Source organism: Protopterus annectens, chromosome 8.part0 (assembly GCF_019279795.1).
Source record: "Protopterus annectens isolate FY-2018-M chromosome 8.part0, PAN1.0, whole genome shotgun sequence".
In the NCBI taxonomy this organism is placed as follows: domain Eukaryota; kingdom Metazoa; phylum Chordata; order Ceratodontiformes; family Protopteridae; genus Protopterus; species Protopterus annectens.
Window position 1 is genome coordinate 224,329,160 of NC_056741.1, and position 24,066 is coordinate 224,353,225.

The following is a 24,066-nucleotide window of genomic DNA, read 5'->3' on the forward strand; positions in this document are numbered from 1 at the left end:
TTGTAATTGAATGCTTTACAGTTTGTTAATCCTTCTCTGTTATACTTGTCCACATTTAAACTGGAATACCCTACAAGACAGACCCACACATTTGCTAGATTTGACTTTCATACACTGATTTATGTTGAATTAGCTAAAATGGAGTAGAAAACAGAAATGGCAATCAAGGCAGAGAAAGTGACAGCGTATTTTAAAACCTGCAGCCCTCTACATCCAAACATGCCAAAATCTAACGCTTCCACCCTTATCAGTTAACTCAGAAAAGAATGCCTGGTCATTCGCAAGACCATATCGTTACCAAAATGATGCAAGAGCCCTACAGGTTCCCCTCATGACTGCTCTGGAGCCTGCTGTCTTGAAACACATTTTTCAGTAATTTCTTGCTGCATTCAGGCATGTTGAAGTTCACCTCAGTAGTGGTGCTATCACTTATGTTAGAAACTGTTTGAGACTTATAACAGGTCTGAAAGTGTTTTTCAAGACACAAGGCTATAATATAGACCTGATTACAACACTGAGTGAGCAAACATAAAAGAAACCAAACCTAATTTGTCTTGCTTTTCTTCCAAATGTTACAAAGGGAATGAAATGAGAAAAGTGACATGTTTGTACTGTATGTAACATTAGCTATTAGAAAAATACGCTGAAGTAGCTAATCCCCCTCAGTTTCCCTGCTGCTATGTGTCATGTTACAGCTATCCTTTTGTTTCTCTTCCTCTATATTTGTATTCACTGCCAGGTTCAGGGGTCATGTTATTTACATTACCTCTGTACACATTTCAGCTTCAAACATTTGTGAATTTGTGCATAGCTCCAAAAAATAACAAAAGGTTTAGTGTACATACTGCTTAGACTGGTATGCTGTATTTTACTGTAACACATTTAGCACAGTTCTGAAATGTTGCTCAGTTATGAAACATGTGAGGTTCTCAGTTTATTTAAATTCAGTCGGTCTCTTTATTACCTCCTTCTTAGGTCAATGCTCTGTCAGCAGCATAGCTCTCAACCTCCTAGTGCAAGGAATCTGGACAAAACTGAAAATAACGGGGGGACAAAAGCCCAGAAATAAGGACAGATTTTAAATACTGCTCTTACAAATTTAGAAAGTTGCTAGAATAAAAGGTTTTGTGTTAGCATGCATTTTATGCAGGCTGTGAAGTCTGCAATTCAAATGTCTGTCATTATTTAGTGACTTCAGTTCTCAGTGATTTGCCAGAAAATCACAGATTTTATGAAGAACAGACAAAAAGTAAAAAAGTATCAGGGCAAAATCTGGACATTCTGTGAAAATCTGAACGGTTGAGAGGTATGGTCAGCAGACAAGACATTACGATTTTAGTTTCGAAATAAAAAAATCATTGACAAAGTTATTTCTTAGCTGAAATTCTTTATACAACTTTCCACATGCCTTGGAAGTGTTGCATAGTATATTCTTGGCTGGACTTTCTAAAACCTTAATGATGTGAATATGATACCTGAAACTTAAATTACTCCTGCAACTGCTTGCAGATTAGGAAACAGTGGAGCCCCCTTGATTGCTCCCATACTCAAGACCATGGGTTCAAATTAAGTTCAAGCATTCTGGCTTCCCTGTATTGCATCATGTTCAAACTGGATGAGGTTCCAGCTGGTGAGGCCAGCTCACATTGATGTTGAACACTCTGATCACTGCTTTGTGTAGGAAATAATTACTAGCACAGTTTCTAAGCATATGCTGGCAGTGATCCAAACTGGAGGCATCTTCTGAGAGTTCCCTTTTCTTAATGTTGGTGTAATTGTGAAGTTGGTATATGAATGTTTGATGAGTAGGGGTACTTTGGAAATGTCCCTTGCAAAAAATGCCTAAAACTGCACTGCACAGTCAAGAAAATTTCCTATCATTATATTATGACATAAATTCGGAAATGGAAGAAGAAGCTGCCCTGCACTCTCATGAAGGCAAACTCACCCTTTTGCACCCTTACCTATATATTCTAACTCCATGGTTGCACAACATCAAGCAAAAGAGAAAACATCTATCAAGGATGAAATATAGCTTGTACAATCAAAACAATGTTAAAAAGCTAAGTGATTGGTTATTACAGTTATTTTACAAACAGAAGGTCCTGAGTTCAGTCTCCAGAAAATACATTATGGGGGTTGTATAATAGTTAAGATGTTTTCTTCACCTTTGAAATGGAAATTGGCTAGGCTTACAATGGCCCACTTGACTGCTAGCCTAGTACTTACCAATAAACCTATAAAGCATTCTGGCAGCTACCACCACAGGGAATCTGTCTTGGCAACTAAGTTTATAGGGGATCTGCATTTGAACGCATAGCTCACCCTAAAAGTTTACTCTGCTGTTGTAAGACCTATTGCAAGTGTGTTAAGAATTATTTGGTTATTTTTATATCAGGTGCCTCCTTATTTTTGAGATCAGTGGGTTCACTGCTACATATGCATTTGTTTTGATTGCAATCACAAACTACCTTTTTAGCTTCATAATAATTCATTACATTTTGAAAAAAGGAGACTATAAGGTACAAGTACCATTACAGAGAAAATGTGTAAAAAACCCTATTATTTTAAATATATATCAGACTTAGATGCACAGAAATTTAAGTAAATGCTTAAATTCATTCTCTGTTCTTTGCAGCAATTCTTTCAGTCACTTTACTTGTTTCAACAAAAAATAAACTTTACTTGTATCAGCTTTTTATGTATTCCTTCCTTATCAGATTGTTTTCAATCACTTGTGACCATCAACAACAGATTTCTTTCCCTTGTAGTTGCAATAACCAAATGATGGTTTCCTAACTAGCTGGATTTACTAGTAATATTCTTTGGTAAGTGGTGCAGCGGTTAGCATTGCCACTTCACAGCAAGAGGTTCTCCGGTTCAATTCTTGGTTGGGATGCCTTCTGTGCAGAGTCTGCATTTCCTCCCTGTGGTCACGTGCATTTCCTCCAGGTGCTCCAGTTTCCATCCACATCCCAAACACATGCTGTAGGTGAACTGGACACACTAAATTGGCCTTAGGTGAAAGTGCGTGTGCCTTCTGTGGAAGGTTGGGAGCTGGGCTGGGAACTCAACACCGTAAAACTCCACTGCCAATCGTTCTGCAGACTGTTGTTCTGCTGTGGCAACACAAATGGGAACAAGTTGGAAGGAGATGAAGAAGAAAATTATTTTTATTTTTATTTTATACATCTGTCTTCCAGTCTATTACATTTCCCACAAGATTTTATGGCATTTAAACTCCCACAATAAAAAGGTTAAGCAAATGACCATAAGTGTACAGGAAGAGATTTCAACAAAAGAGACATTTCTACTAAGTAGCAAATATTAAGGCAGGTAGTGACAACAAAGTGCCCAAAAAATGCAAAAGAATTGTCTTTAGTGGTCAATTTGTAATACAAGCTACAGTGTGTTTGTGGATTTAGTAGAAAATGTAGTAGAAAGTAGGATGCAAGTTGAAGAGCACCAGAAACTAGGAAGTGAAGGAGCATGGAAAACAGTAGTTGTTTCTCATTGTAAAACGTGAGAGGTTAGTTTAGACAGCATAATGGGAGGAAAGGAGGAAGTAGAAAGAAAGGTGAGGAAAGGAGGAGATAATGGAGGAGAGGGGGGGGGGGGTTCAAGTCAGGTGATTGCAATGACAGGTCCAAGGGTTGTATAGGTATGTTTTGAGAATTTTCTTGAATTTATAGATGTGGTAATAATTTTGAGGGTTGCTTGAAGCTTATTCCATGAAAGAGCTAAAAAGTAGGTGTACAGGTTTTGCCCAGTAGATTTTTTAGTTGCATTAATCTGCAAGAGAAATTGGTCTGAGCTTCTGGGGGGTTACAGAAGTAGACAAGAGGGGATATGTTAGGCAGGATGATGGCTTGTTCAGGATAGAGTGGATGATGAGAAGTTGGGTAAATAAGAGTTGGTTAGGAAACTCTAGCCAGCTGAGTGTTTGGAGAGCATGACAGTGATGCGATTTTGTAGGCAGATTAGCTGCAAATCTAGACACTTTGTTGTAGGTGGTTTTGAGTTTGGAAAGCAGAGAGGACTGTATGTTAGTTAAGATTTGAGCGCTATAAAAGAGGTTAGGGAGAAGATAAGTTTGGGGAAGTGAGATTCTGGAGTTGGCTGAGAGAAACATTTTGTTTCTATATAGTAGGCCAGGATTTTGGTGGGTTTAATTGATACAGTCACGTACATGGAGATTGAATTTAAGGGGTCTATATTATATGCTCGAAGTTTTAAAACTTCAACACTCATATGATCAACACCATATGAGCGAAGTTTTAAAACACTGAACATATAATAATAATAATAATAAAAAACAAAAAAAAAAACTACCTGAACATTCTGAAAGCCCCCCTGCAACCCTCACACCCCCCGCTACTTAAATATACTAACTCCGAGATCACACTACAGTGAAGTAAAGAGAAATATTCCCAATGGTGATCTCCACTGAAACTTTCGAACTTTCAGAAGTTCGCTCATATGATGTTGATCATATGGGACTTGAACTTTTGAAAGTTCGAGCTTATGATATAAACTCAATTTAAGTTGGTCATCTATGATTGTTCTAAGGAGCTTAATGTGGGGATTCAGGTGAGATAGTAGAGTTGCTGAGGGAAGAGACGTTGAATCAGGTTTTTAGATGGTAGAGAGATTTGGGTAGGAAGAGAAGACGTCTTTTTTGAGTATGAATTGGCTGTTAGTAAGCCATGTTTCATTGAGGTTAAAGGATGTTTCTGTTAGGGTGAGCACGTCAGAGGAATTGTCACCAATGGTGAAGTTAGTGGTGTCATCAATGTAATAATGAGAAATGACTGAGGACAGAATGAGTGAAGTTAGTAAAAATGTTAAAAAGAAGGGGGACTAGAAATGAGCCTTGTGGGCGCCCATTTTGTTTCCCCTCAATTTCTCTCAAATGTTCTTTGTATTACCAGATGTCTTGCTACTACAGGCAGTTATAGATTGTTTTCAGCTAAGAACAGAGCTTTATGGGGAAGCCTAAAGACTATCAATCCTGCTTCTGCTTGTATATTGTTATATCAGAATACACACTGTTTGCTCTTTTGTTTCAGAAATCCATCTCCTGTGGTGACTCCTGTTTGGATCTGCTACTACTATTTTTTCCACGTTTTTCCACGAGGAGTCTTTGCTTTCCTGCAACAGTTCGTTGGTTTTTTGTCTGCTTTTTTTGCTGCCTGCAGGTTTGACTCATGGAGCAGATTGACATTGAGTTGGATTTTCATCCAGAGACGAGGACTACTACTTTACCGGCTTGGGACTCACTCAAGCATTGCACAGAGAATCCTTTATTGACTCTGGAATTGACGAACCATGCAACTATTTTACCATCAACTCCTAATGGTGAGAGTGTCACTGAGTTCAACAGACTTTGCAAACTGTTCCAGGATGATTTATATCAGTTACAAAGGTATGCATGGCAAAGATTGCATTTAGAGGCATGTATTCATTTTAAAATAGTGCCTAGAGGCATGCATATTTTTTGTATGCCTTCTTATGGGGATAGTCATCCCACTTTATTGAGAAAATGGCAAGACCTTAACATACAACTTGGCTTTAGTTATATCAAACTTCTACTTGAATATTTTGCACCCATTGAAACTAACTTAAGAAATAAAATTGATTTACAACATAAAGTCATTTCAGAATGCTTTAAGACAGAGTACTTTACTAAAAGGTTGGACAATATATGGACTCAGGTTCATTCTTTCAGTGAACGACTGAAACAAGTAAAGCACAAAAAACTTGTAAGGGATGCTAATGACTTTGCTCTTGGTCATGTCTTCTTATGGCCCAGGACTGAAAATGCACGTACACAGGCCACATCTAATACAGAAAATCAAATAAATGCCTCAAGCTCTTCTACCTTTACACATGGAACTTCTAATACTGATATTAATATAGTTCCTTCTTCTACATCTATAACTAGCAAGCTGGCGAATAGTGAATTGATGCCTAACAGTTATACTTCCAACCCTCTAAATGATGCAAATTTTGCTAGTGACTCACCCCCCCCCAACCAACAAGCAGCTAAAGCATTTCTTTTAGCAGGTGCTAAACCTAAAGATACAGCCCCTGCTACTAACTGTTTTTTACCGTTTCCGGTGAAGCAACAACCAGGATGGAGAGGCCGGTCAAACAGCAGGGGGCCACGAAAAAGAAAGGGATCCGAAGAAAAGTATACAACCACAAGGAAACAAAGAAATTGAACTCTTTAGTGCATAACATCTCTGACTATGCCTTGTCTGAATCAGATATTTCTCTATTAGATAAAGGTATCAATTTCATCCCCTCCCAAATTAGCTATTTGAATGATGTTTTAATTGATTTAAGATTATTTTGTCGTAATGTGTCTTTGAAAATCTTATTTAAAAATAATAGTGCTTTAGATACAAAAGCTTTAAAAAACTTTTTTAGAGTTAAAAGTAGTTTTATACCTTTTATGCCACATAACGTAGAAAGCTTTTTGAAAATGTGTGAGAAGGACTTTTATGAATGGTTTGCTTTGAATAAGAAAAGATGTAGTTTTTTTAACGTTACTAAAGCAGAACAAGAATCCATCCATGCCTTAAAAAGTAACACCAACGTTATCATTAAGCCAGCTGACAAAGGTGGGGCTGTGGTTATTATGAATTCTTCAGACTATGACAATACTATGAACAGTCTTTTATCAGATGATACTGTCTATGAAATGGTTACTCTAGAGAGAGTTAAAATAATTATTAAAACAGTACAAACTGATCTATATGACCTTTTGATATGTGGCCAGATAAGTTGTGAACTATATGAATATTTCCTCATAGAATTCCCCACAATCCCCATAATCAAAGGCCTACCTAAGATACACAAGGATATTAATCCTGTACCGATGAGACCTATAGTCTCCAGTGAACGTTGGATAACTTCCACTATCTCTTCCTTTGTGGAAAGCCTTCTCAGACCATTGGTAGATAACATCCCTAACATCCTCAGAGACTCATACCAACTGATAGAATTCTTAAGAGAACTTGAATTGGATAGGTTGGACACAGAGTTACTATTACTTACCATGGATGTCAAAAACCTTTTCACTTGTATTCCAAATGATCTAGGGCTTCAAGCCATTAGAGAGATATTAGTTTCCTTGTCCGATTATAGTAATAACAGACAAATTTTTATTAACTACTTATTAGAATTAATACTTAATAACAATGTTTTTTTATATCAGAATCAACTTTATTTGCAAAAATGGGGGGTTGCCATGGGCACCCCCTGTGCAAATAGTTACGCTAATCTTGTAGTTCATAACTGGGAGCGTAACCATTTATTTAAACATGCAGAATTTAGTAGAATAAAAGTATACAAGAGATTTGTGGATGACGTTCTTTTTGTCTGGGAAGGCACAGAGGCAGATTGTATTAACTTTATTAAAGAACTAGATACCACTACTTCTTTCCTAAGGTTCACAGCTGAGACATCTCATTGTCAGGTACACTATTTAGATTTGACACTGGAGTTTATTGGAAATAAGATTGTTACTTCATTATATAGGAAACCCACCTGGAGGAATACATTACTCCGCTTTGAAAGCATGCTTCCCAGATTCACTTTTAAGGGGATAATATCCAGCCAAATGTATAGAATGTCTAGGATATGTAGTGATAGTAATAATTTACAATCAGAATTCAATGAACTTGAGGTCTTGTTTAGAGAGAGAGGCTACCCCACCAAGTTAATTACTGAATGTAAGCAGGAAATTAATAGAAAAATGAATACTACCCATGACTCAGATGTCTATGAAAGGAACGTCTCTAAACAGAATATAAAAAATAGAGGGAAATTCACTGACACGTTGAGTTATGTTACTAAATACACTAGTGATGTTACCAATCTTAAAAAAATTATCACTAGGAATTGGAATGTTTTAATAACGGACCCATTTACTAAAACAATAGTGGGCGACCATCCTAGGTTTAGTTACAGGACTTGCAATAATTTAAAACAGCTACTTTGTCTAGAGAGGATTCCTCAACATAATAATGGAGCAAGTGATGTACAGGGTACATTTCCATGTGGCCATTGTCATATGTGCCCATATATATCTAAGAGTGTTAGTTTCCTACATCCAGAAGGGTTTTTTACTTTTATACCAAGGTTTTATAGTGATTGCAACAGTGTTAATTTAATTTATTTAGCTACTTGTGACAAATGTGAAGTATTTTATGTGGGCCTAACCAAGAGGAGACTTCGTGACAGAATTTATAATCACTGTTACGACATTAAGAAAGGGCATGAATGCAACGCCCTAGCTAAGCATATTATTGAGTATAAAACTCGCATGTTTAGTTTTAAGGTTCTGGAGATAATGGCTATAAACCACAGAGAAGGCGACAATACCAATCAGTTATTAAAGAACTCAAATGGATTTTTACTCTGAAAGCCCACATTTATCCTGGTATTAATCAGTTTGTATCCGTTAAACCCATTCTAAATAGTAGGAAATTATAATAAATATTTTTATAGGTTTTAGGTTTAGATGCCCATTCAGTATTTTTAGGCTGATTATTTAGTTTTCTCTTGTTGGTTCTTTCATCAGATATTTTCATCTTTTTGACCTAGTAGGCTATTAGCCCTCTTTTATGTACTCTTGTTATAATGGAAGTCCATTTATTTCACAGAGAAAATGCATTCATTTATGAAACATATATATACATACTGTGAATGAGAGAGAATAAAAATATATATGTGTTTTCATTTCATATATACATACACAGATGTACATATTTCATACATGTATTTTTCCTCTATTTTGTTTTTTATATATAATTTTTTTTTATATACATATTTTTTATATACTTAATATATTTATATATAAATAGGTTAATACTAGTAATGAATTCATATACGTCTTCTGTACATATTTTGTATATATATTTCATCATATATCTATAGCCTCTAACATTATATTAATGTAATTCATTTTTACAATCCATTATATTATATTATATATGAGCACATAGACTTATGCTCCTTTTGTTTAATAGATGTTTTAAGAGAGTTAGTCCCCAAGTTTTACGTGTTTCCTAGAAAAAATTTTTAACAAAAAAAATTTTTAAGAAACAACTATTTAAATTTTTAAATTTTCATTTTTAAATTTTCATATTTATTCACATACTTGTTTTCATAACTAACTTGAACTTATTATGATTAATACATATCTTTGTGTGAAACTTATGATTACTTTTGGGACCTTGATATCAACATGTGTAGTTGCACAACGAGATCATGGCATTTCCTGTACCTTGTTCTGGTCTTAGTTTGGCCAGTCCATCTATCTTCTTTTGCATCCCGGTTTGGATACACATAATCATTGTGTTTAGCCACACATCAACAGCGGTATTTGTAGCTTTTTACTGCAGTGTCCTGCAGCTATGTAGTTTCTATTCTTAGTGAACCTGCCGCTTCTTCTTTCATATATTTTTATATTTTTAAATAAATTTCTGCATTATGCATTATTTTTATATCAATTAATCTCTTACACTTTGCACTATTAAAGCATAATATTTTTATTAGATACGTTATGCACAATGATACTTTCTTACATTTCGTCTTGTATTTTGATTTGTACTTTGACATGGACTTCTGTTAGCAAATAGATCATTTAAATGTCTACGCAAACACGATCGTAACCTTATGGCTCATACATCTTGAATGAAAAACAGTCACTAGGAACCATCTTGCCCTTACTAATTTATTTGGTTTTTATAATGGAAACTTTGAGTTATAGCTTTTAGTTATGCATTTTATTAAACGTTGGGACATGTTGATTGGTTCTATCAAATATATTGACATATAGCTTTAAAACCTTGTCTCAATTAGAATTTCTCTAACAAGTTGTTGTTTAGCTTTATTAGAACCCTCGATCATCCAAGATGGTACAGGTCCATCAGATGTTCATTTGAGTTGTTTAAATATATATTATTAGTTTTTTGAGATGTTCAATAGTATTTCTTAATTGACTTGAACTACACCTTTTGAAACATCGGCATTACATTTTTTATATACAAGAGCTACGGTTTGCATTATGCCAAGTGTAATCATAGTGTTATTTCATCAAATATTGAACATTTAACACATTGGTTTAAATAAGAATAGACAAGTTGTTTTTCCCACTGAATTTATGTTGTGTTTTTTTACGTTTTGAGATCTGTTTATGACATGGACGTGTCAGCAATCATACTGAGTTTATACGATGGATCGGAACATGATTTGATTTTGTTTTATTTTATATCATTGTTGTTTTTTCAAAGAAGTCTTCATGATAGTTTTCTTAGTATATTATAATTTCTTTTAGCTAATATCGCACTACAGGGATACGGCTTGGAAATGTGTTTAATTTTATTGGCATTTGCAGCCATGTTTAACTGCTCCGTATACACTTTTTCCTTAACAACTGAAATGTGAGCACAATTAAAAAATTAGGCAGTGACTATCATTGATTTATTTCTTTGGCTTGCGCGCCAAAATGTTCTATATATAAGAATACAGTTTTCATAGTTTAAATACACCTGAAGAAGCGTAGTTTAACTACGTGAAAGCGGTTGTGTTTTGTACTTTAATAAAGAGATATTACGTTTTATCTAATCCATCTCCTATGGTGACTCCTGTTTGGATCTGCTACTACCATTGTTTCAGAAAGTACAATTGTGTAAAATCTTACCATAATAGTAGATATTCAAGTTTCTTCACAATAGGGATTCTCTGCCAAGGGCAGCCTGACATCCATCCAGTATACCAGCACCTTTTGGTTGTAAAGGGTACACCGTATGTCATATATATGCTCCCTGTTCACAGTGTACGGCATAAAGGTGACATCCGGATGTATCATCCTCAGAACAGGAAAACCCCAGTAGAAATGACAGTATAATGTCTAAGGGTAGAGGTAGGTAACAAGCACATCCAGAAGGAAAAAAGGACCAGGTGGAGGAGGGAGGGAGCAAATACTACAACAGAGAAGAGAAGGACATCTACTGTCATGGTAAGATTTTACACAAATGTAATACGTCCTTCCATATCACTGTTGCAATATAACTTATAATAGGGAGAGTGCAAAAGCTCATGAAGAAGGCTGGGAGGAGGAAGGGCCAGCCGAGCACTGTAGGAAGCCATGGAGAACGGCCCTTGCAAAACCATCTCTGGTCCTAGAAATCACATCAAACTTATAGTGCAGGGTACAGGTACTGTATGCACAGAAGACTGGGTTTCTGCTTAAAAAATAGAATTAGTATCCAAACCCTTGAAAAAAGCATCAGAAGAAGCCACAGACAGAGTAGAATGAGCCTTATCAAAATAAGGATTGCTGTTCCCATGAAAAGAATAGCAAAAAGGAATGGTTTTAGATATCCAGGAAGAAATAGTTTGCTTGGAAGCAGCCAAACCTAAAGACCTAGATTAAAAAGAAACAAAAAGCTGTTCAGATTTACAAAAAGCTTTAGTTGTATCCAAATAATACCAGTGTTGTCTATGCAAATCCAAGGTGTGCAAAACCTTCTCACTGGCAGACTGTGGATAAGGGAAAAAAGTGGGCAAATGAATAGACTGATTAAGAGACAACTCATTAACCACCTTGGGCATAAAAGAAGGATTAGTATGAAGAGACACCCTGTCCTTATGGAAAACTAAAAAAGGTGGAACAGCCATAAGGGCTTGCATTTCAGACCCCCATCTGACAGAGGTAAGGGCCAAAAGAAGAACAATCTTCCAAGAACAATGCTGTAAGGAAGCTGAAGCAGCAGGCTCAAAAGGAGACTAAGTCAATTTTTTTAAAGCAAAATTAAGCTCCCAGGAAGCAGGGATAGTCTTCCTGGGAGGCCTGATGAAGGATGACTTTAAGAAATTGTTTGTCCTCAAATCTAGAGGCTAAGGGGGGGGGAGTCAAAGGCAAACAAACAGAGATAGCTGGCAGGTGGCCTTAACAAATGAATATGCCAACTCAGCATTTACCAATTCATACAAATAACAGAACCAAAGGAACAGCCACAGTAAGTGGATTCAGGTTACAAGAAAGACACCAAACAGAATGATTAAGTAAGATTTCCTAGTACTGGGTTTTCTGGTCTCCTGCAGGACCTAAAGCACTTCCTTTGAAAATAGTGTCTGTAGGGGATCAAAATAGGGTTGCCACCTTTTCACATGCCCAAAGTGGGACATTTTTGGTACAAACATCAGATTTTGCAGGCCAAAACATATCCACAGCCAGTGCAAAGGACAGAACTTCACTTTTTTGCCTAAATAAAAGCTTATTTTTGTAGCAATTTAGTTGCTTATTGTGCTTCTTATAACATTTAGGTCTTTTAGATAAGAATAACTGTTTTATGCAACTATTACATAAAATATAGGACATAATTTTGCCCTAAAATCTCAGGACATTTGCCATTTCTACAATTTTTTTTGCAGGACACAACTGCCCAAAGGGGATGCACAATGCAAAATCCTCGCAAAGTGAGACAGGTGGTAACCTAACTCAAAACCCTATCACCTATAATGTAAGCTGGATAGTGGATAGGTAGAGATGGATGAGAAATCTCTTGTCTTGTGTGACTAGGTCTACCCTGTGAGGAAACTTGTGATGATTGCCCTTGGCAAGATGCAGAAGAAGAAGGAACCAGTGCACTCCGGGCCAAAAGAGAGTCACCCACAAGATTTTGGGAGCATTATGTTTTATCTTGAACAGTGCTTTTGGAAAGAGAGGAAGGAGATGGGAAGGAAAGCATAAAGAAACATCACCTTCCAAAAAAAAGAGATGATGTCAACCTACCAGGCCAGAGGCATGGGACTCTGGCACAAAATAGAGGAAGTTGTCTGTTCAGAGGGGAGGCAAATAGGTCTACTTGAGGAGTATCCCACTGGTAGACAATGTCCAGAAATACATCCATGTGAAGCATCCACTCATGGGATAGTGTTATGGATCTGCTCAGACAACCTGCCACTATATTCTGATCTGAAGGAATGTAAACTGCCTGTAGGGCAACTGACACTGGATAGCTAGATCCCAAACCTGAAGATCTAACCTGCATAGGAGATAAGACTTCATCCTCCCATCATTGTGGTATTGTCTGTCAGACTCTTGAGAGGCTGAACACTGCTCACACACAAAAAAACTTTGTAAAAAAGAAATGAGCTCGCTTCAGGAACACAAACCACTATTTATTGCTGTTTACTGATGTCTGAAGAAGTCGGAGTATTTACTCTTACGAAAGCGTTCACAGTAAACAGCAATAAATAGTGGTTTGTGTTCCTGAAGCCGGCTCATTTCTTTTTTTACAGACTCTTGAGAGGCCCTGGAAGAGAGAGAATGAAAAGCCTAAAGATACAGCAAAAGAGCTCTAATCTCATTGACACCAATGTGCTTTTTATTTTGTTGAAGTGACAAAAGGCCCTGTACCTTCAGAGGGCTGAAGGTGGCCACCCCCCACCCAGGTCCAAGGCATCTATGAAAAGTTCCTGAGAGGGAGTAGGAGGTTGGATAGGAAGCCCTGGATTGAGGGACAGCAGATGACTCCATCACTGAAGTTCCAGCTTGAGGCATGGAAGCAGGGGGATTCGAAATTCTAAAAGATGAGAATGTTGAAGCCAAACTGACTTTAAAAACCACTGACATTTTCTCATGTGGAGTTTGGCTAGATGGAGCATAGCAATGGTGGAAGCCATGCTGCCCAGAGCCCTCAGAAATTTTCTGGATGTGATTGAAGCCAGAGGAAGAAGAGATTGGAAGAAAGCTATGAGTTAAGGCCTTGGGATGAACCAGGGATGCCAGCATTGGAACAGACTAGATTCTGTAACCCAGAAAAATATGATCCTGAGAAGGAGTCAGAAAATAACTTCTGGAAATATATCATAAACCCCTGGCCTTGCAGAAGAAAAATAGTAGTGTAGATCCTCAAGTAAGATATCTTGAGAGGAGGGCTGAATAAGCAGGCTGTCCAGGTAGGGAAAACCCTGAATCCTCTTGAGTCTGCAGTAAACAATCACAGGAGTGAGGCATTTGGTGAAGACCCTTGGGGCAGTAGAGAGGCCAATGCCAAGAAGCAACAGAGAAATGTAAAAACCTCCTGAAAAGGGGAAGAATATGAATATGTTGATAGGCAACCTTGATATCCAAGGAAACTAGAAAAGCCTGAGGAAGTAGCAGAAGAAATAAGGTTTGAAATGATAGATCTGGAAGGAAGGAAGGAAGGGAGACTTTCAAAAAGGTGTTTAGCTGAGAGATCTAGAATGGGTCTCCTGGTGCCTTCTTTCCTGGGTACCAAAAGCATTCTGGAGTAAAACCCCTTCCCCCTCTGAGGAGTTGGAACTTATTGAACTGTTCCATGAGCCAACAGACCCTGAATCATCTCTGGAAAAAAGGGCAGTTGTTCCTGAGGAGGCTGAGGAATGCCCAAAAATGGAGGCAGAGATTTCCAAACCATGAAATAACCCTGGTGAATTATGGAAAGAACTCAGGAATCTTGGTGACCTTTACCCAAATTAGAAGAGACAGGGAAAGACTTAGAGAAAGAGAAATGTGACTGAGAAGAACAGGATAGTCAGACAGCATCTGGTTTGTCAGGAAAAGTAAACTGCTGAGTAGAAGCAGTGTGGGCAGCCTTAGCAGGGAAGCCCTTCTATCACCCTTCTTACATTTGAGGGGGGGGGTGAGACTGTTTACAAACAAAAGCAGGCTTATTACAATACTTCCTCTGAAACTTGGGCACTGGGGAAACAAAAATATATTTCAGTTCCTGTAAGGCTTTGCCTTTTTCTTTCAAGGACTTAACCAACTCCCCAGCAGCGGCACCAAACAAATGCTTATTGCCCAGAGGAGCATCCATCAGTTTAGCCTTGACATTATCAGGTAAAGCCTGAAGTCTGAACAAGGAATACCTTCTCAAAATAGATCCAAAAGCAGAAGCACTAGATGAAGCATCACCTGTATCATAGCTGCATTTAATAGAATGGTGGGTCAATTGGGAGGATGTCCATAGCACATGCAATGGCAGAGGCCTTCTCCTCAGAATCAGGAAGATAAGAAATAGCCTGACGGGCTTGAGGGAGAAGACCTAAAGCATATCTAGTCATATGTGCCTGACAGTTAAACAGCTCTAAAGTCTAGGGTAACAGAAGTATACACCTTCGTACCTAGCCTCTCCATGCTTCTGCTATCCTTATCAGATGGCAGCAATTTAGTGGAAGGCAATAATTTGGAAGGCAATAATTTGGAAGGCTTGTTGGAAGCCACAGACACCACGCTTATACAGAAACTTGCAGTCCTTGGGCACTTTATAAAGCCTATCAGGTTTTTTTGGGAGCAGCGGATTGAGAATCAGGAGCCTGAGAAGCAGTAGAAAAAGCATCCAGCAAGGCAGCAAGAACCAGAGGAACAGCTGAGGGCCTAGGAGACTCTATTTGAAAAAGCTCATAGTATTTCTTCTGAACATCAGACTCCTGAGCACAGTCCCATTTGAAAAACTCCAGCATTCTGGAAACAGTGTCACCAAATGAAATCTCATCAAATGGAGAGTCAGGACTGACAGACTTTTCTTCCTCAGAAACATAGTCAAGAGGTGAAGAAGTGTAGGAGGAATAAGTCAGGGACTCTTTATTAGAAATTAATCAGAATCAGCAGCATCCTTCTCAGAAGAATCCTGCTCCCTAGGCCTCTTAAGAGGGGTAGAAGACCATGGGAGAGCAGGAACACAAAGACTCCTTAGAGGCTTGAGAGCTATAAGGGCATTAAACAAGCCTTGAGTGAAGTTCTAACATTCACTCTGAGGATCTTTGGGAGCAGGCGAAACATGTTTAGTTTTCCGCTTCTTTTTGAGTGAGACATCAGTCTTGAAAATTTTTGTATGTTCTGACCCTGATGGCAGTCAATAATGGCAGTTGGGATCTTTTCTCTATCTAAAATTTGAGGAAAACCCCTAGGCCCTTCAGTAATAACCAGCCTGGGTTCCCTCTGTATATCCGAGGTGGACATATGTAAAACCTCCATGGATTTGGAGTTGGGTCCATGGCAGCCTCCAAAGTGGTCACAGCACAGGAATCCTCCAGGAGACATACAGTGGAGGCAGTACAGCAGAAGAATCAGACCTAACATTCTTAGCCTTTTTCTTCGTAGAAGGCTGGCCCTCGGGCTGGAAAGATTCTTCCATGGTATGCTTAGCCAACAATTTAAGACATTGGCTCTCAAGATAAATCTGTAGGGAAGATAGCCAACTCCAAAATCTTAGGGACAAAGGACTGACAAATCTCGCAAGGTGTATAATTGTGTGAAGTGTCTAAACAGAACAAACACTGCTCATGATGATCTTTATGGGGAATTTGTCTCCTGCTTTGGCATTTCCCCTTTCTGTATGACATAAAGTCCAACAACTAGAATACAAGGCAAATGGAAGATAAATAAAATCAAAAACCCCAATGGGGCACTTATCTGAAAGCAGTAGAACCAGCAGATGAAGGGTGTTCAGACCGACAATCGAAGATAATGTTCAGACTGGCGGCAAAGAAATTCTGAGGATGGTATGTTCAGACATCACCTTTACGCCTACGCCATGCATGGAGGGCTTTGGTATACTGGCCATGCATCATGTTCCTTTGGTAGGGAATCCCTGTTGTAATGAATACTACAACAGTGATATGGAAAGACATCACTGATATACCTTAAAACGTTATTTTATCATTTTGCAGAAATAAATTCCTTTTGCTCAAGAGGTGTTCTCATACCCTTAAGTATATGTTGGCACACAACAATATGTACTTTATCTCTCTTTTGTGGTCTGTATTGATGTGTTTAATGCAGTACCGCAAACTAGGGCAAGTGCTTTGAATACTGTAATACTGTACTGTTAACTGAAACCATCTTTTGGTTGACATTTATAAAGTAAATGAACTTTGTTTTATATTCCTACTTATTTTATCTCTACAGGAAGATACAATTCAGGCTGATGAAAAAGGATCAGCTGTCCAATTCACCCACCCACTCATCAAATTGAAAACACAAAAGCATTTAGAGTAGGAAATGTCCTTACCAAATGCAGCAAGTCTCCCACGATCCAGTGTTTCCAACCTCGGTTCTGTTTTTCACCCTTTTGCACACAGATAAGTTCATCACCTTCCCAAGCAACTGTAGTCTGCAGCATAAAAGAGAAAAATGTATAAACATCAGTATGCAGAACTTTAAAATTATACCTTTAGATCTCTCATAATATTTTTCTCTCTTCATTCTTCAGTTTCTTCTGTCCTCACAACACCCTCTATATCTGCTATTATGCTCTGTATAGTATTCTATTTCCTTTCACATTTATTCCTTGCTTGCTTTTTTATGTCAATCCCATTGTATTTTCTGAGATATGCAGCTGGAATTCAGTGATACTTATTTTTACCTCACTCATTTGCTCTCAAAATAAACTAAGCAGGCTTAACATCTTGTCCCAGGAGGTGCTTCAGAAGCACTGGCCCAGATGAGTGATTTGCTTAGTTACAACATTTACCAGAGACATACTAAGAAAATCGAATTCAGGATGCAAGAAGGAATGTTTTAGCAGCTCACATCTTTAACCATCTATGCCACACTGAAATCTCTGGCAGGAGTAGCTGCTATCTGATCAGGTAATGCAAAGTTTTGACTCACTACAAAGCCTAAAGTAATCATATAAAAAGGACAAGATTCTTACAGGTCCCTAAACATAACCGTAAATTGATTTATTTAAATGATACTAATGTGATCAGTCAACATTGTAACACACATCTCTCAGTCTTAAGATATATTTCATTTTCTGGTTCTCAATAACCCTTTTTTTTCCTCCTCAAAGACTAGATGGTGACCCGATGAGCTCAGTTCCACTTATCTGTTCCAAATGGACACTGCAGTTTATTGGCCAGTAAACTGTCGTCCATTTCCTATACACAGTCCATGAGGTATCGAAGTGCTTGAGCTGATGCTCTTCTCAGACAGGTTTCTGGCTAATCATAATGATAGATAATTTCTTCCAAAACTAAATAGACTATATGAAACACATTCCCTGTAAGTTGTAAGTACCACTGTGAAACACTTATGCCCACAAACATATGAGTATTGTATCGATGTAGCTGATTGCACCTGTTTCAAAGGCATTGGCTAACCATGTACTACTTCCACCAGAGTCACCAATCCCCACATTTGCCTTTAATGTATTCTATCTTCCATCTCTTTTTTCTCTCTGTACCTCCAGTTTCTCTTCCAGCAGGTTTAAGATGGATCCGAAGAGATCAAAATGTACTAACCATTATATTTTTCTAGCCTTTCATCATACTCTGCCATATTTGTAATGCTTCATATACACAAACACTTATATTCACTTTACTGAAGCTGAAACATAAAACCGATGTTTTATTACAGTGAAGGAGAAAGTCATAAGTTATCTCCATGTTATGCAGTCTCATACAGAGTACAATTTTAGTTATGAAATGGATCTGTTTAAATTCTTGGCCCAGCTATATTGTGCTGACTGAGACTTGTGTGATATCTTTGCTACAAGGCTCAGACGGCAGGTAACAGCGCATCTGTGGGGAAAAACTAGGAGTGGCATTGTGACCTTATTTTAAGACCTAAAATAAGAAAAGTTCCTTATTCCTTCTGCACTTATTGTCACATGTTGATTTCTGCAATTGTAATGTTATTTATTCAAGTTTTGCTCATTTTATTTTGTTTTTCCTTGCTGAAATTGAAGGGCTGTGTTTGTACCAAACTCGTTAATTTCTGTGTTGCTTTCTTGTGCTATGTTTTCCCTCCATTTTAACTGTTTCAGCCATTTGTAGTAGCATTTATGCCACTAATTACTATATTGTTTCCTGTGTTTAATGTACTGTTTCCCATCCATTTTTTTTTGTATTTATAACTTACTTACTGTTATACTAGTGTGTGGGTAGTCTGGGAGAGTGAGTGGTAATTATTCTGTGTGAGAGGATAAACTGCTGCAGTCTTTAGCAAGCTAGCACTATCGGCTGGAGAGCTAAAAGCTGTTCATACATTGGTCTGTTTAAATTCCTGTCTCAGCTATATTGCTTTGAGTAGCATTTCATGCATTAGTACACAAACCTAAACTTGATAGATGTAGGCACTTCAGTTTAAGTTTTACTCCTAACAAGATTTGGAGTCTGCTACTTTCACAGTGTGGCTTCTGTCAGTGAGCCAGTTGGCAACCCATCATGTGACTTAGGGATTTATACCTAGTTTAGTGAGTTTATCTATAATTCCAGAGTGGGGGATGGTGTCAAAAGCCTTGGTGAGATCTAGATAGGCTGTGTGAACCACCTTACACTCATCTATGGCTTTGTTGACCGCTTCAAAGAAGTCTATCAGGTTTAGGAGACATGATCTGCCTTTTACAAACCCAAACTGGGTGGGGTCCAGAATTTGGAGATTACCAGTGTCATTGTTTATAAGTTCCATGATGATACGTTCCATAGCCTTGCAGACCAGGCTCATCAGGCTAATGGGGTGGTAGTTCCCAGGGTCCATGGTGGCTCCCCCTTTGTGGAATGGGATAACCATTGCTGTGTGCCATTCAGTGGGCACAAAGCCTGAGGTGAGGCTATGACTGGACATGGTACTTAGTGGAGTGCCAGTTCATTCTGTACTTTGTTCCTCCAATCATGGGATTTTTTTTTTTTTGCAACAGTTTCTTTCTTCTTTTGTAGAGTTTTTTATGGCAGGGGACCACCAGATTGGCTTCCTTTTTTAGAGGATATCATCTTGGTTCTGTTAGGGATTGCATGATCCATGCAATCGTGTAAGTGCTTATAAAGTGTATTTGTGTAGGATTCAGCAGTTGTACCTCTATTGTCCATCAGCATGGGTGTCGTGAATTTTGACACTTCTGTCTTAAGAAGTGTGAAGTTGGCTTTGGAGAAATTTTTTTATGGTGGTTTCCCTAATGGGGGGTTGGGGCGGGATGTGGACATATAGGGTGATTTAGCTTGTGGTTGGATCTGACCAACGAGGAACTGACCTCTGGTGTGGAACACCGGATGCCCATGTTGGTAATGACCAGGTCTAGGATACTGCTGCCCCTTGTGGGGTGTGGATAAGTTGATCCAACGCATTGGAATTTATGAATTCCAGAAAACATTGAGAACAAGAGGTGGTGCATGAGTAGTTTTCCCAGTTAATGGTGGGGTAGTTGAAATCACCCATTATTAAGGTGTTAGGTTGTACCCTAATATTTTCCAGTGTATCAAGAAATGAGGAGTGGGAATCCTGGGGCATGGTGGGGGATCTGTAGCAAGCTACAATTTGGATTGCGGTCTCGCCCAGAGTTAGTTGCACTTGGATAATCTCGGATGCATTATGCTGAGCAACTAGCCTGGAGGTGTGGATATCCTTAATGAATATGGACACCTCCACCTTTAGTGTTTTGGTCCAGGTTAGGTGGTCAAAAGGTGTGGTATGAATTATCGCCTGGTAATGCAGGGGTGCTCTCTGGAGCCTTGAAGCAGGTCTCTGTCACTGCACAGATGTTGATGTTCTCCATTTTAAGGATTGCCTCGAGTGAGTGCATTTTGAGGTTTAGACTACTAGCATTGAGTAGCATTACCCTCAGATTTTGCTTGTTTGTACCTGTTATGGTGGTGCATTTGTCATTTGAACCTTGCCTAAAAATGGCAGGAGCCTTAGCCAGCATCCGGAATCACAAGGGTGACAGGTGCAGGCCATCTCTGGCAAAGCATCATGGTTTGTTGATCATGTCATCCCAGGCAGACAGATACTGGATCCCCTTAGAATGACACCAGAAGCTTAGCCAATTGTTGAAGTCAATCATTTTGTCCTTGTACTGTGGTATCATTCTGGATGAGATGATGGCAGGATGCTACTCAGGGCTAGGGTCATACCTGCCTGGGCTACATCGGACAGCTCCTCCATGTCTCTTTTCATGTAGTCCAGGGAGGTACATCTCAGGTCATTCACACCAACATGGACAATGACAGAGTCATACTTGTATTTTCTGTGGAGTGACCTGAGTGCGTGCATTATGTGGCGGATCCTGGCACCCGACAGGCAGCTGACAGTAACTTTCTCCTTGTTTAGCCTGGTGAGTGAAACATCAGTGTGCCTGACTATAGAGGCATCTATGAGTAGAGTGTTGGGTATGTTGTTATGCCGTATGGGATGTGGTTGAGTGGCACACTGAGTTTGTGGGCTATGTGTCATTTGGGTTGTGTTGGGGGGTGGATGTTACTTGCGTTTCTGCTTTGGAGGTCCATGTTGCCTGGGCAGATTTTTATTGAGAGCCTCCATGAGTGTAGGTGTGTGTTTTGTGTTTCTATGTGTGTATTTTGGTGGTGTAGGTTTTGAGGGACTATGTGATGAGTGTGGTGTGGTGCAAGTGTTTACCTTCTCCTCTTGACTGTCTAGTCCAGTCTTGGGTGAAGAGAGCTTTGCTTCCAATTTGGCTATATAAGTGTATCTCTCATAGGTTGTAGTGTTGGGTGGTAGGAGGAGGGGGTTGTCTGTGTACATGAGCCAGTTGCTGCATTGCCCCAAGATGTCCAGATTCATCAGGTAGACAGGAAAAAACACTGGGAGCTGACCCATAGACATGCCTGGATAGGTGCTTATTTATTAAGTACTAAAAACGGTTTTCCTCTAGACAAGTGAGGAAAGTTGAGTGCTGTAGTAATTTGTAGCTTATTTAGTGCTTACAATGAGTTCTGAACAAGTACTGAGTTCAAATAAACAGATTTGACTGCTGAAACTAAAAAAACTGGCTAGTTCTAATAAACAAAATTAAGCTAGAAGGCTTCCCTCCAACACAGAAAGGTTTGGGGGCTCAGAAGCTTACAAACAGTCCTGGATAAAGCAAATCTGTATCTGGACTAGACTACTTACAGGAAAGGCAGGAAATAAGCTTAGACATTTTTTTTTTGATCAGCATTTATTGTATGCTTCCTCTGTAAATCAAATGTCAACTGAACGTGCTGCGAATACATGCCAATATTAGGTTGAAACTTATGTCCAATTTGACATACACTGTAGCATGCACAGTATTTTTCTATACAATGCATTTAATTACTTACACATATTTCAATAACAGGTTTTGTAGTGTTACATAATACTGTTCTGGGTGAGTGATGGCTTGATCAGCACCTCCCTACAAAATATATATATATTATGTTAAGCTGTAAGCTTAAAAAAGCTCACTGGAAAGTATACTCAACTACTTGCCTCTAGAACTAGGGACACATCCAAAAATAATTAGGGACAAGCAGGGATACTTCCAAAATATTAATGCTCTTAAATGGAGGCATTCACAGAATAAGAGAATGTGGTTTTACGTGAATTTTCTGACATAAGAGAAGTCTATAATGCTAATTTGTATCATGGTTTATTAAGTGTAATCCATCATCGTTTCTCCCAAATCACCAGTTTTAGGATGAGTTAGGAGGGATAGAGCTAAATTTTGAGACAAAATCAGGGACATTCCTGAAAAATAGGGGCAGTTGAGAGATATGATGAAAAGTCCTCTGCCTACCACATTAACTTTTAGCTAGGACTGTCAAGGACAAAAATTTGATGGCCATCCACCCTCTTACCGTTGCTGAGGCAAAGACACTTGCTGTAGTCTTCAAAATAATTTTCCTCACGTAGAATCTTTCTTGTGACTATTGGAATCACTAGAACAAGATGGTCATTGCTAAGGTGTGAGCCAGAAGTAAAAACGGGGAGGTGTACCTGATAAATTATACATAATTATAATTGTGGAGCTGATCTGTTCTGAAAAATGAGGCTCTAGGTTTTCTATTTGTTGGCTTTCTAAAATTATGTTGCAAAGATTGTTTTTGAATTGCACCTTAATTAAGTGGACTCTGCCAGAACACGTCCTGGCTTGTACATATTTATTATTTGCCTAAAAATACTTACCTATCTGTTCAATATTTCAGAACCATGTAAATATTTACCTTAACATGCTGTCAATGTATAGGAATCTGCTCAGCCATCTCCAAAAGTCCCTGCATGGTTTGTCACTTACCTCAAGTCACCTTACATTAACTATATAGAAACTGAAGATGGAGAAATCAACAATTTCAAGTTCATTTTCCTTTCTGCAGAACAAAGACGAACTACAAAAGAAAACATCAAGCAGGAAAAACAAAGCTATATGAAATTTCAAAATAATTTCATAAGAGGCTGTCACAAAAACTGGGTATTCAAGAAAAATAAATAGACATTTTAATAAAAAGTTGTAGCACATACACAGGGTTGCCAGATTTCCAACAAGCCAGGTAGTGACAAAAAAAAAAGGTCTTTCACGGCAAGTGAAGACCAAAAAAAAAAAAAAAAGGTCTTTAACATTAAAGACCAGTAGCACTGCACTAAACACGGAGTTTCTTGTGTTTAATGCATTGCAGTTCCGCATTCAACACAAGTAGCTCTGTGTTTAGTGATTTTTGATTGGCCTGTATACCGGCATACAGGCCAATCAAAAATCGCTAAACACGGAGCTTCTCGTGTTTAATGCGGAACACAAGAAGCTCCGTGTTTAGTGATTTTTGATTGGCCCTTATGCCAGGTATACGAGCCAATCAAAGAAAAAAAAACAAAGCGGAGGCTGGCCGGGAATTAAACTGGCAGGGAGGGACTCGGGATCAGGCTGCTGATCTCGGGACAGTCCCGCCCAAATAGGGACGTCTGGCAACCCTGCACATACATAAGAAAAACGTCTGTAGAGATTGCCATCTTGTGTACACTGGATATAGACTGAGATATGCATATTTTATGCTCAGGTTAGAACTTCTTGTTGTTTAGTCAAGCCTGACTTTATGTGACTTCAGGGACTTTAAAACGGTTGATCTGTCAAAAACTGTTCCTTTTAGTTCTTGCAAATTTATACTCTTTGCTTCAGTAATGCTGTCTGTCCATCTTAACTCTGTCTCCCCCTTCTTCCTTCCATCTTTTCTGGCATCAGTGTTTTCTCTAGAGAACCTTTTAGCGCATTATGTGTCCAAAGTATGCAAGCTTTATCTACAAGGCTTTCCAGTGAACAGTCTGGGTTTATT

The 24,066-nt window shown here is 38.5% G+C and overlaps 1 protein-coding gene across 1 annotated transcript in view; it reads right to left on the bottom strand.

The window, feature by feature from the left end:
- LOC122808715 (retinol-binding protein 1-like) overlaps nt 1–24,066 on the bottom strand; it is a 261,322-nt gene that overhangs the window by 55,485 nt on the left and 181,771 nt on the right. Inside the window, exon 3 of the mRNA XM_044079704.1 lies at nt 17,061–17,162. Coding sequence (XP_043935639.1) covers nt 17,061–17,162 — 102 coding nt within the window. The remainder of the gene's footprint in view (nt 1–17,060; nt 17,163–24,066) is intronic.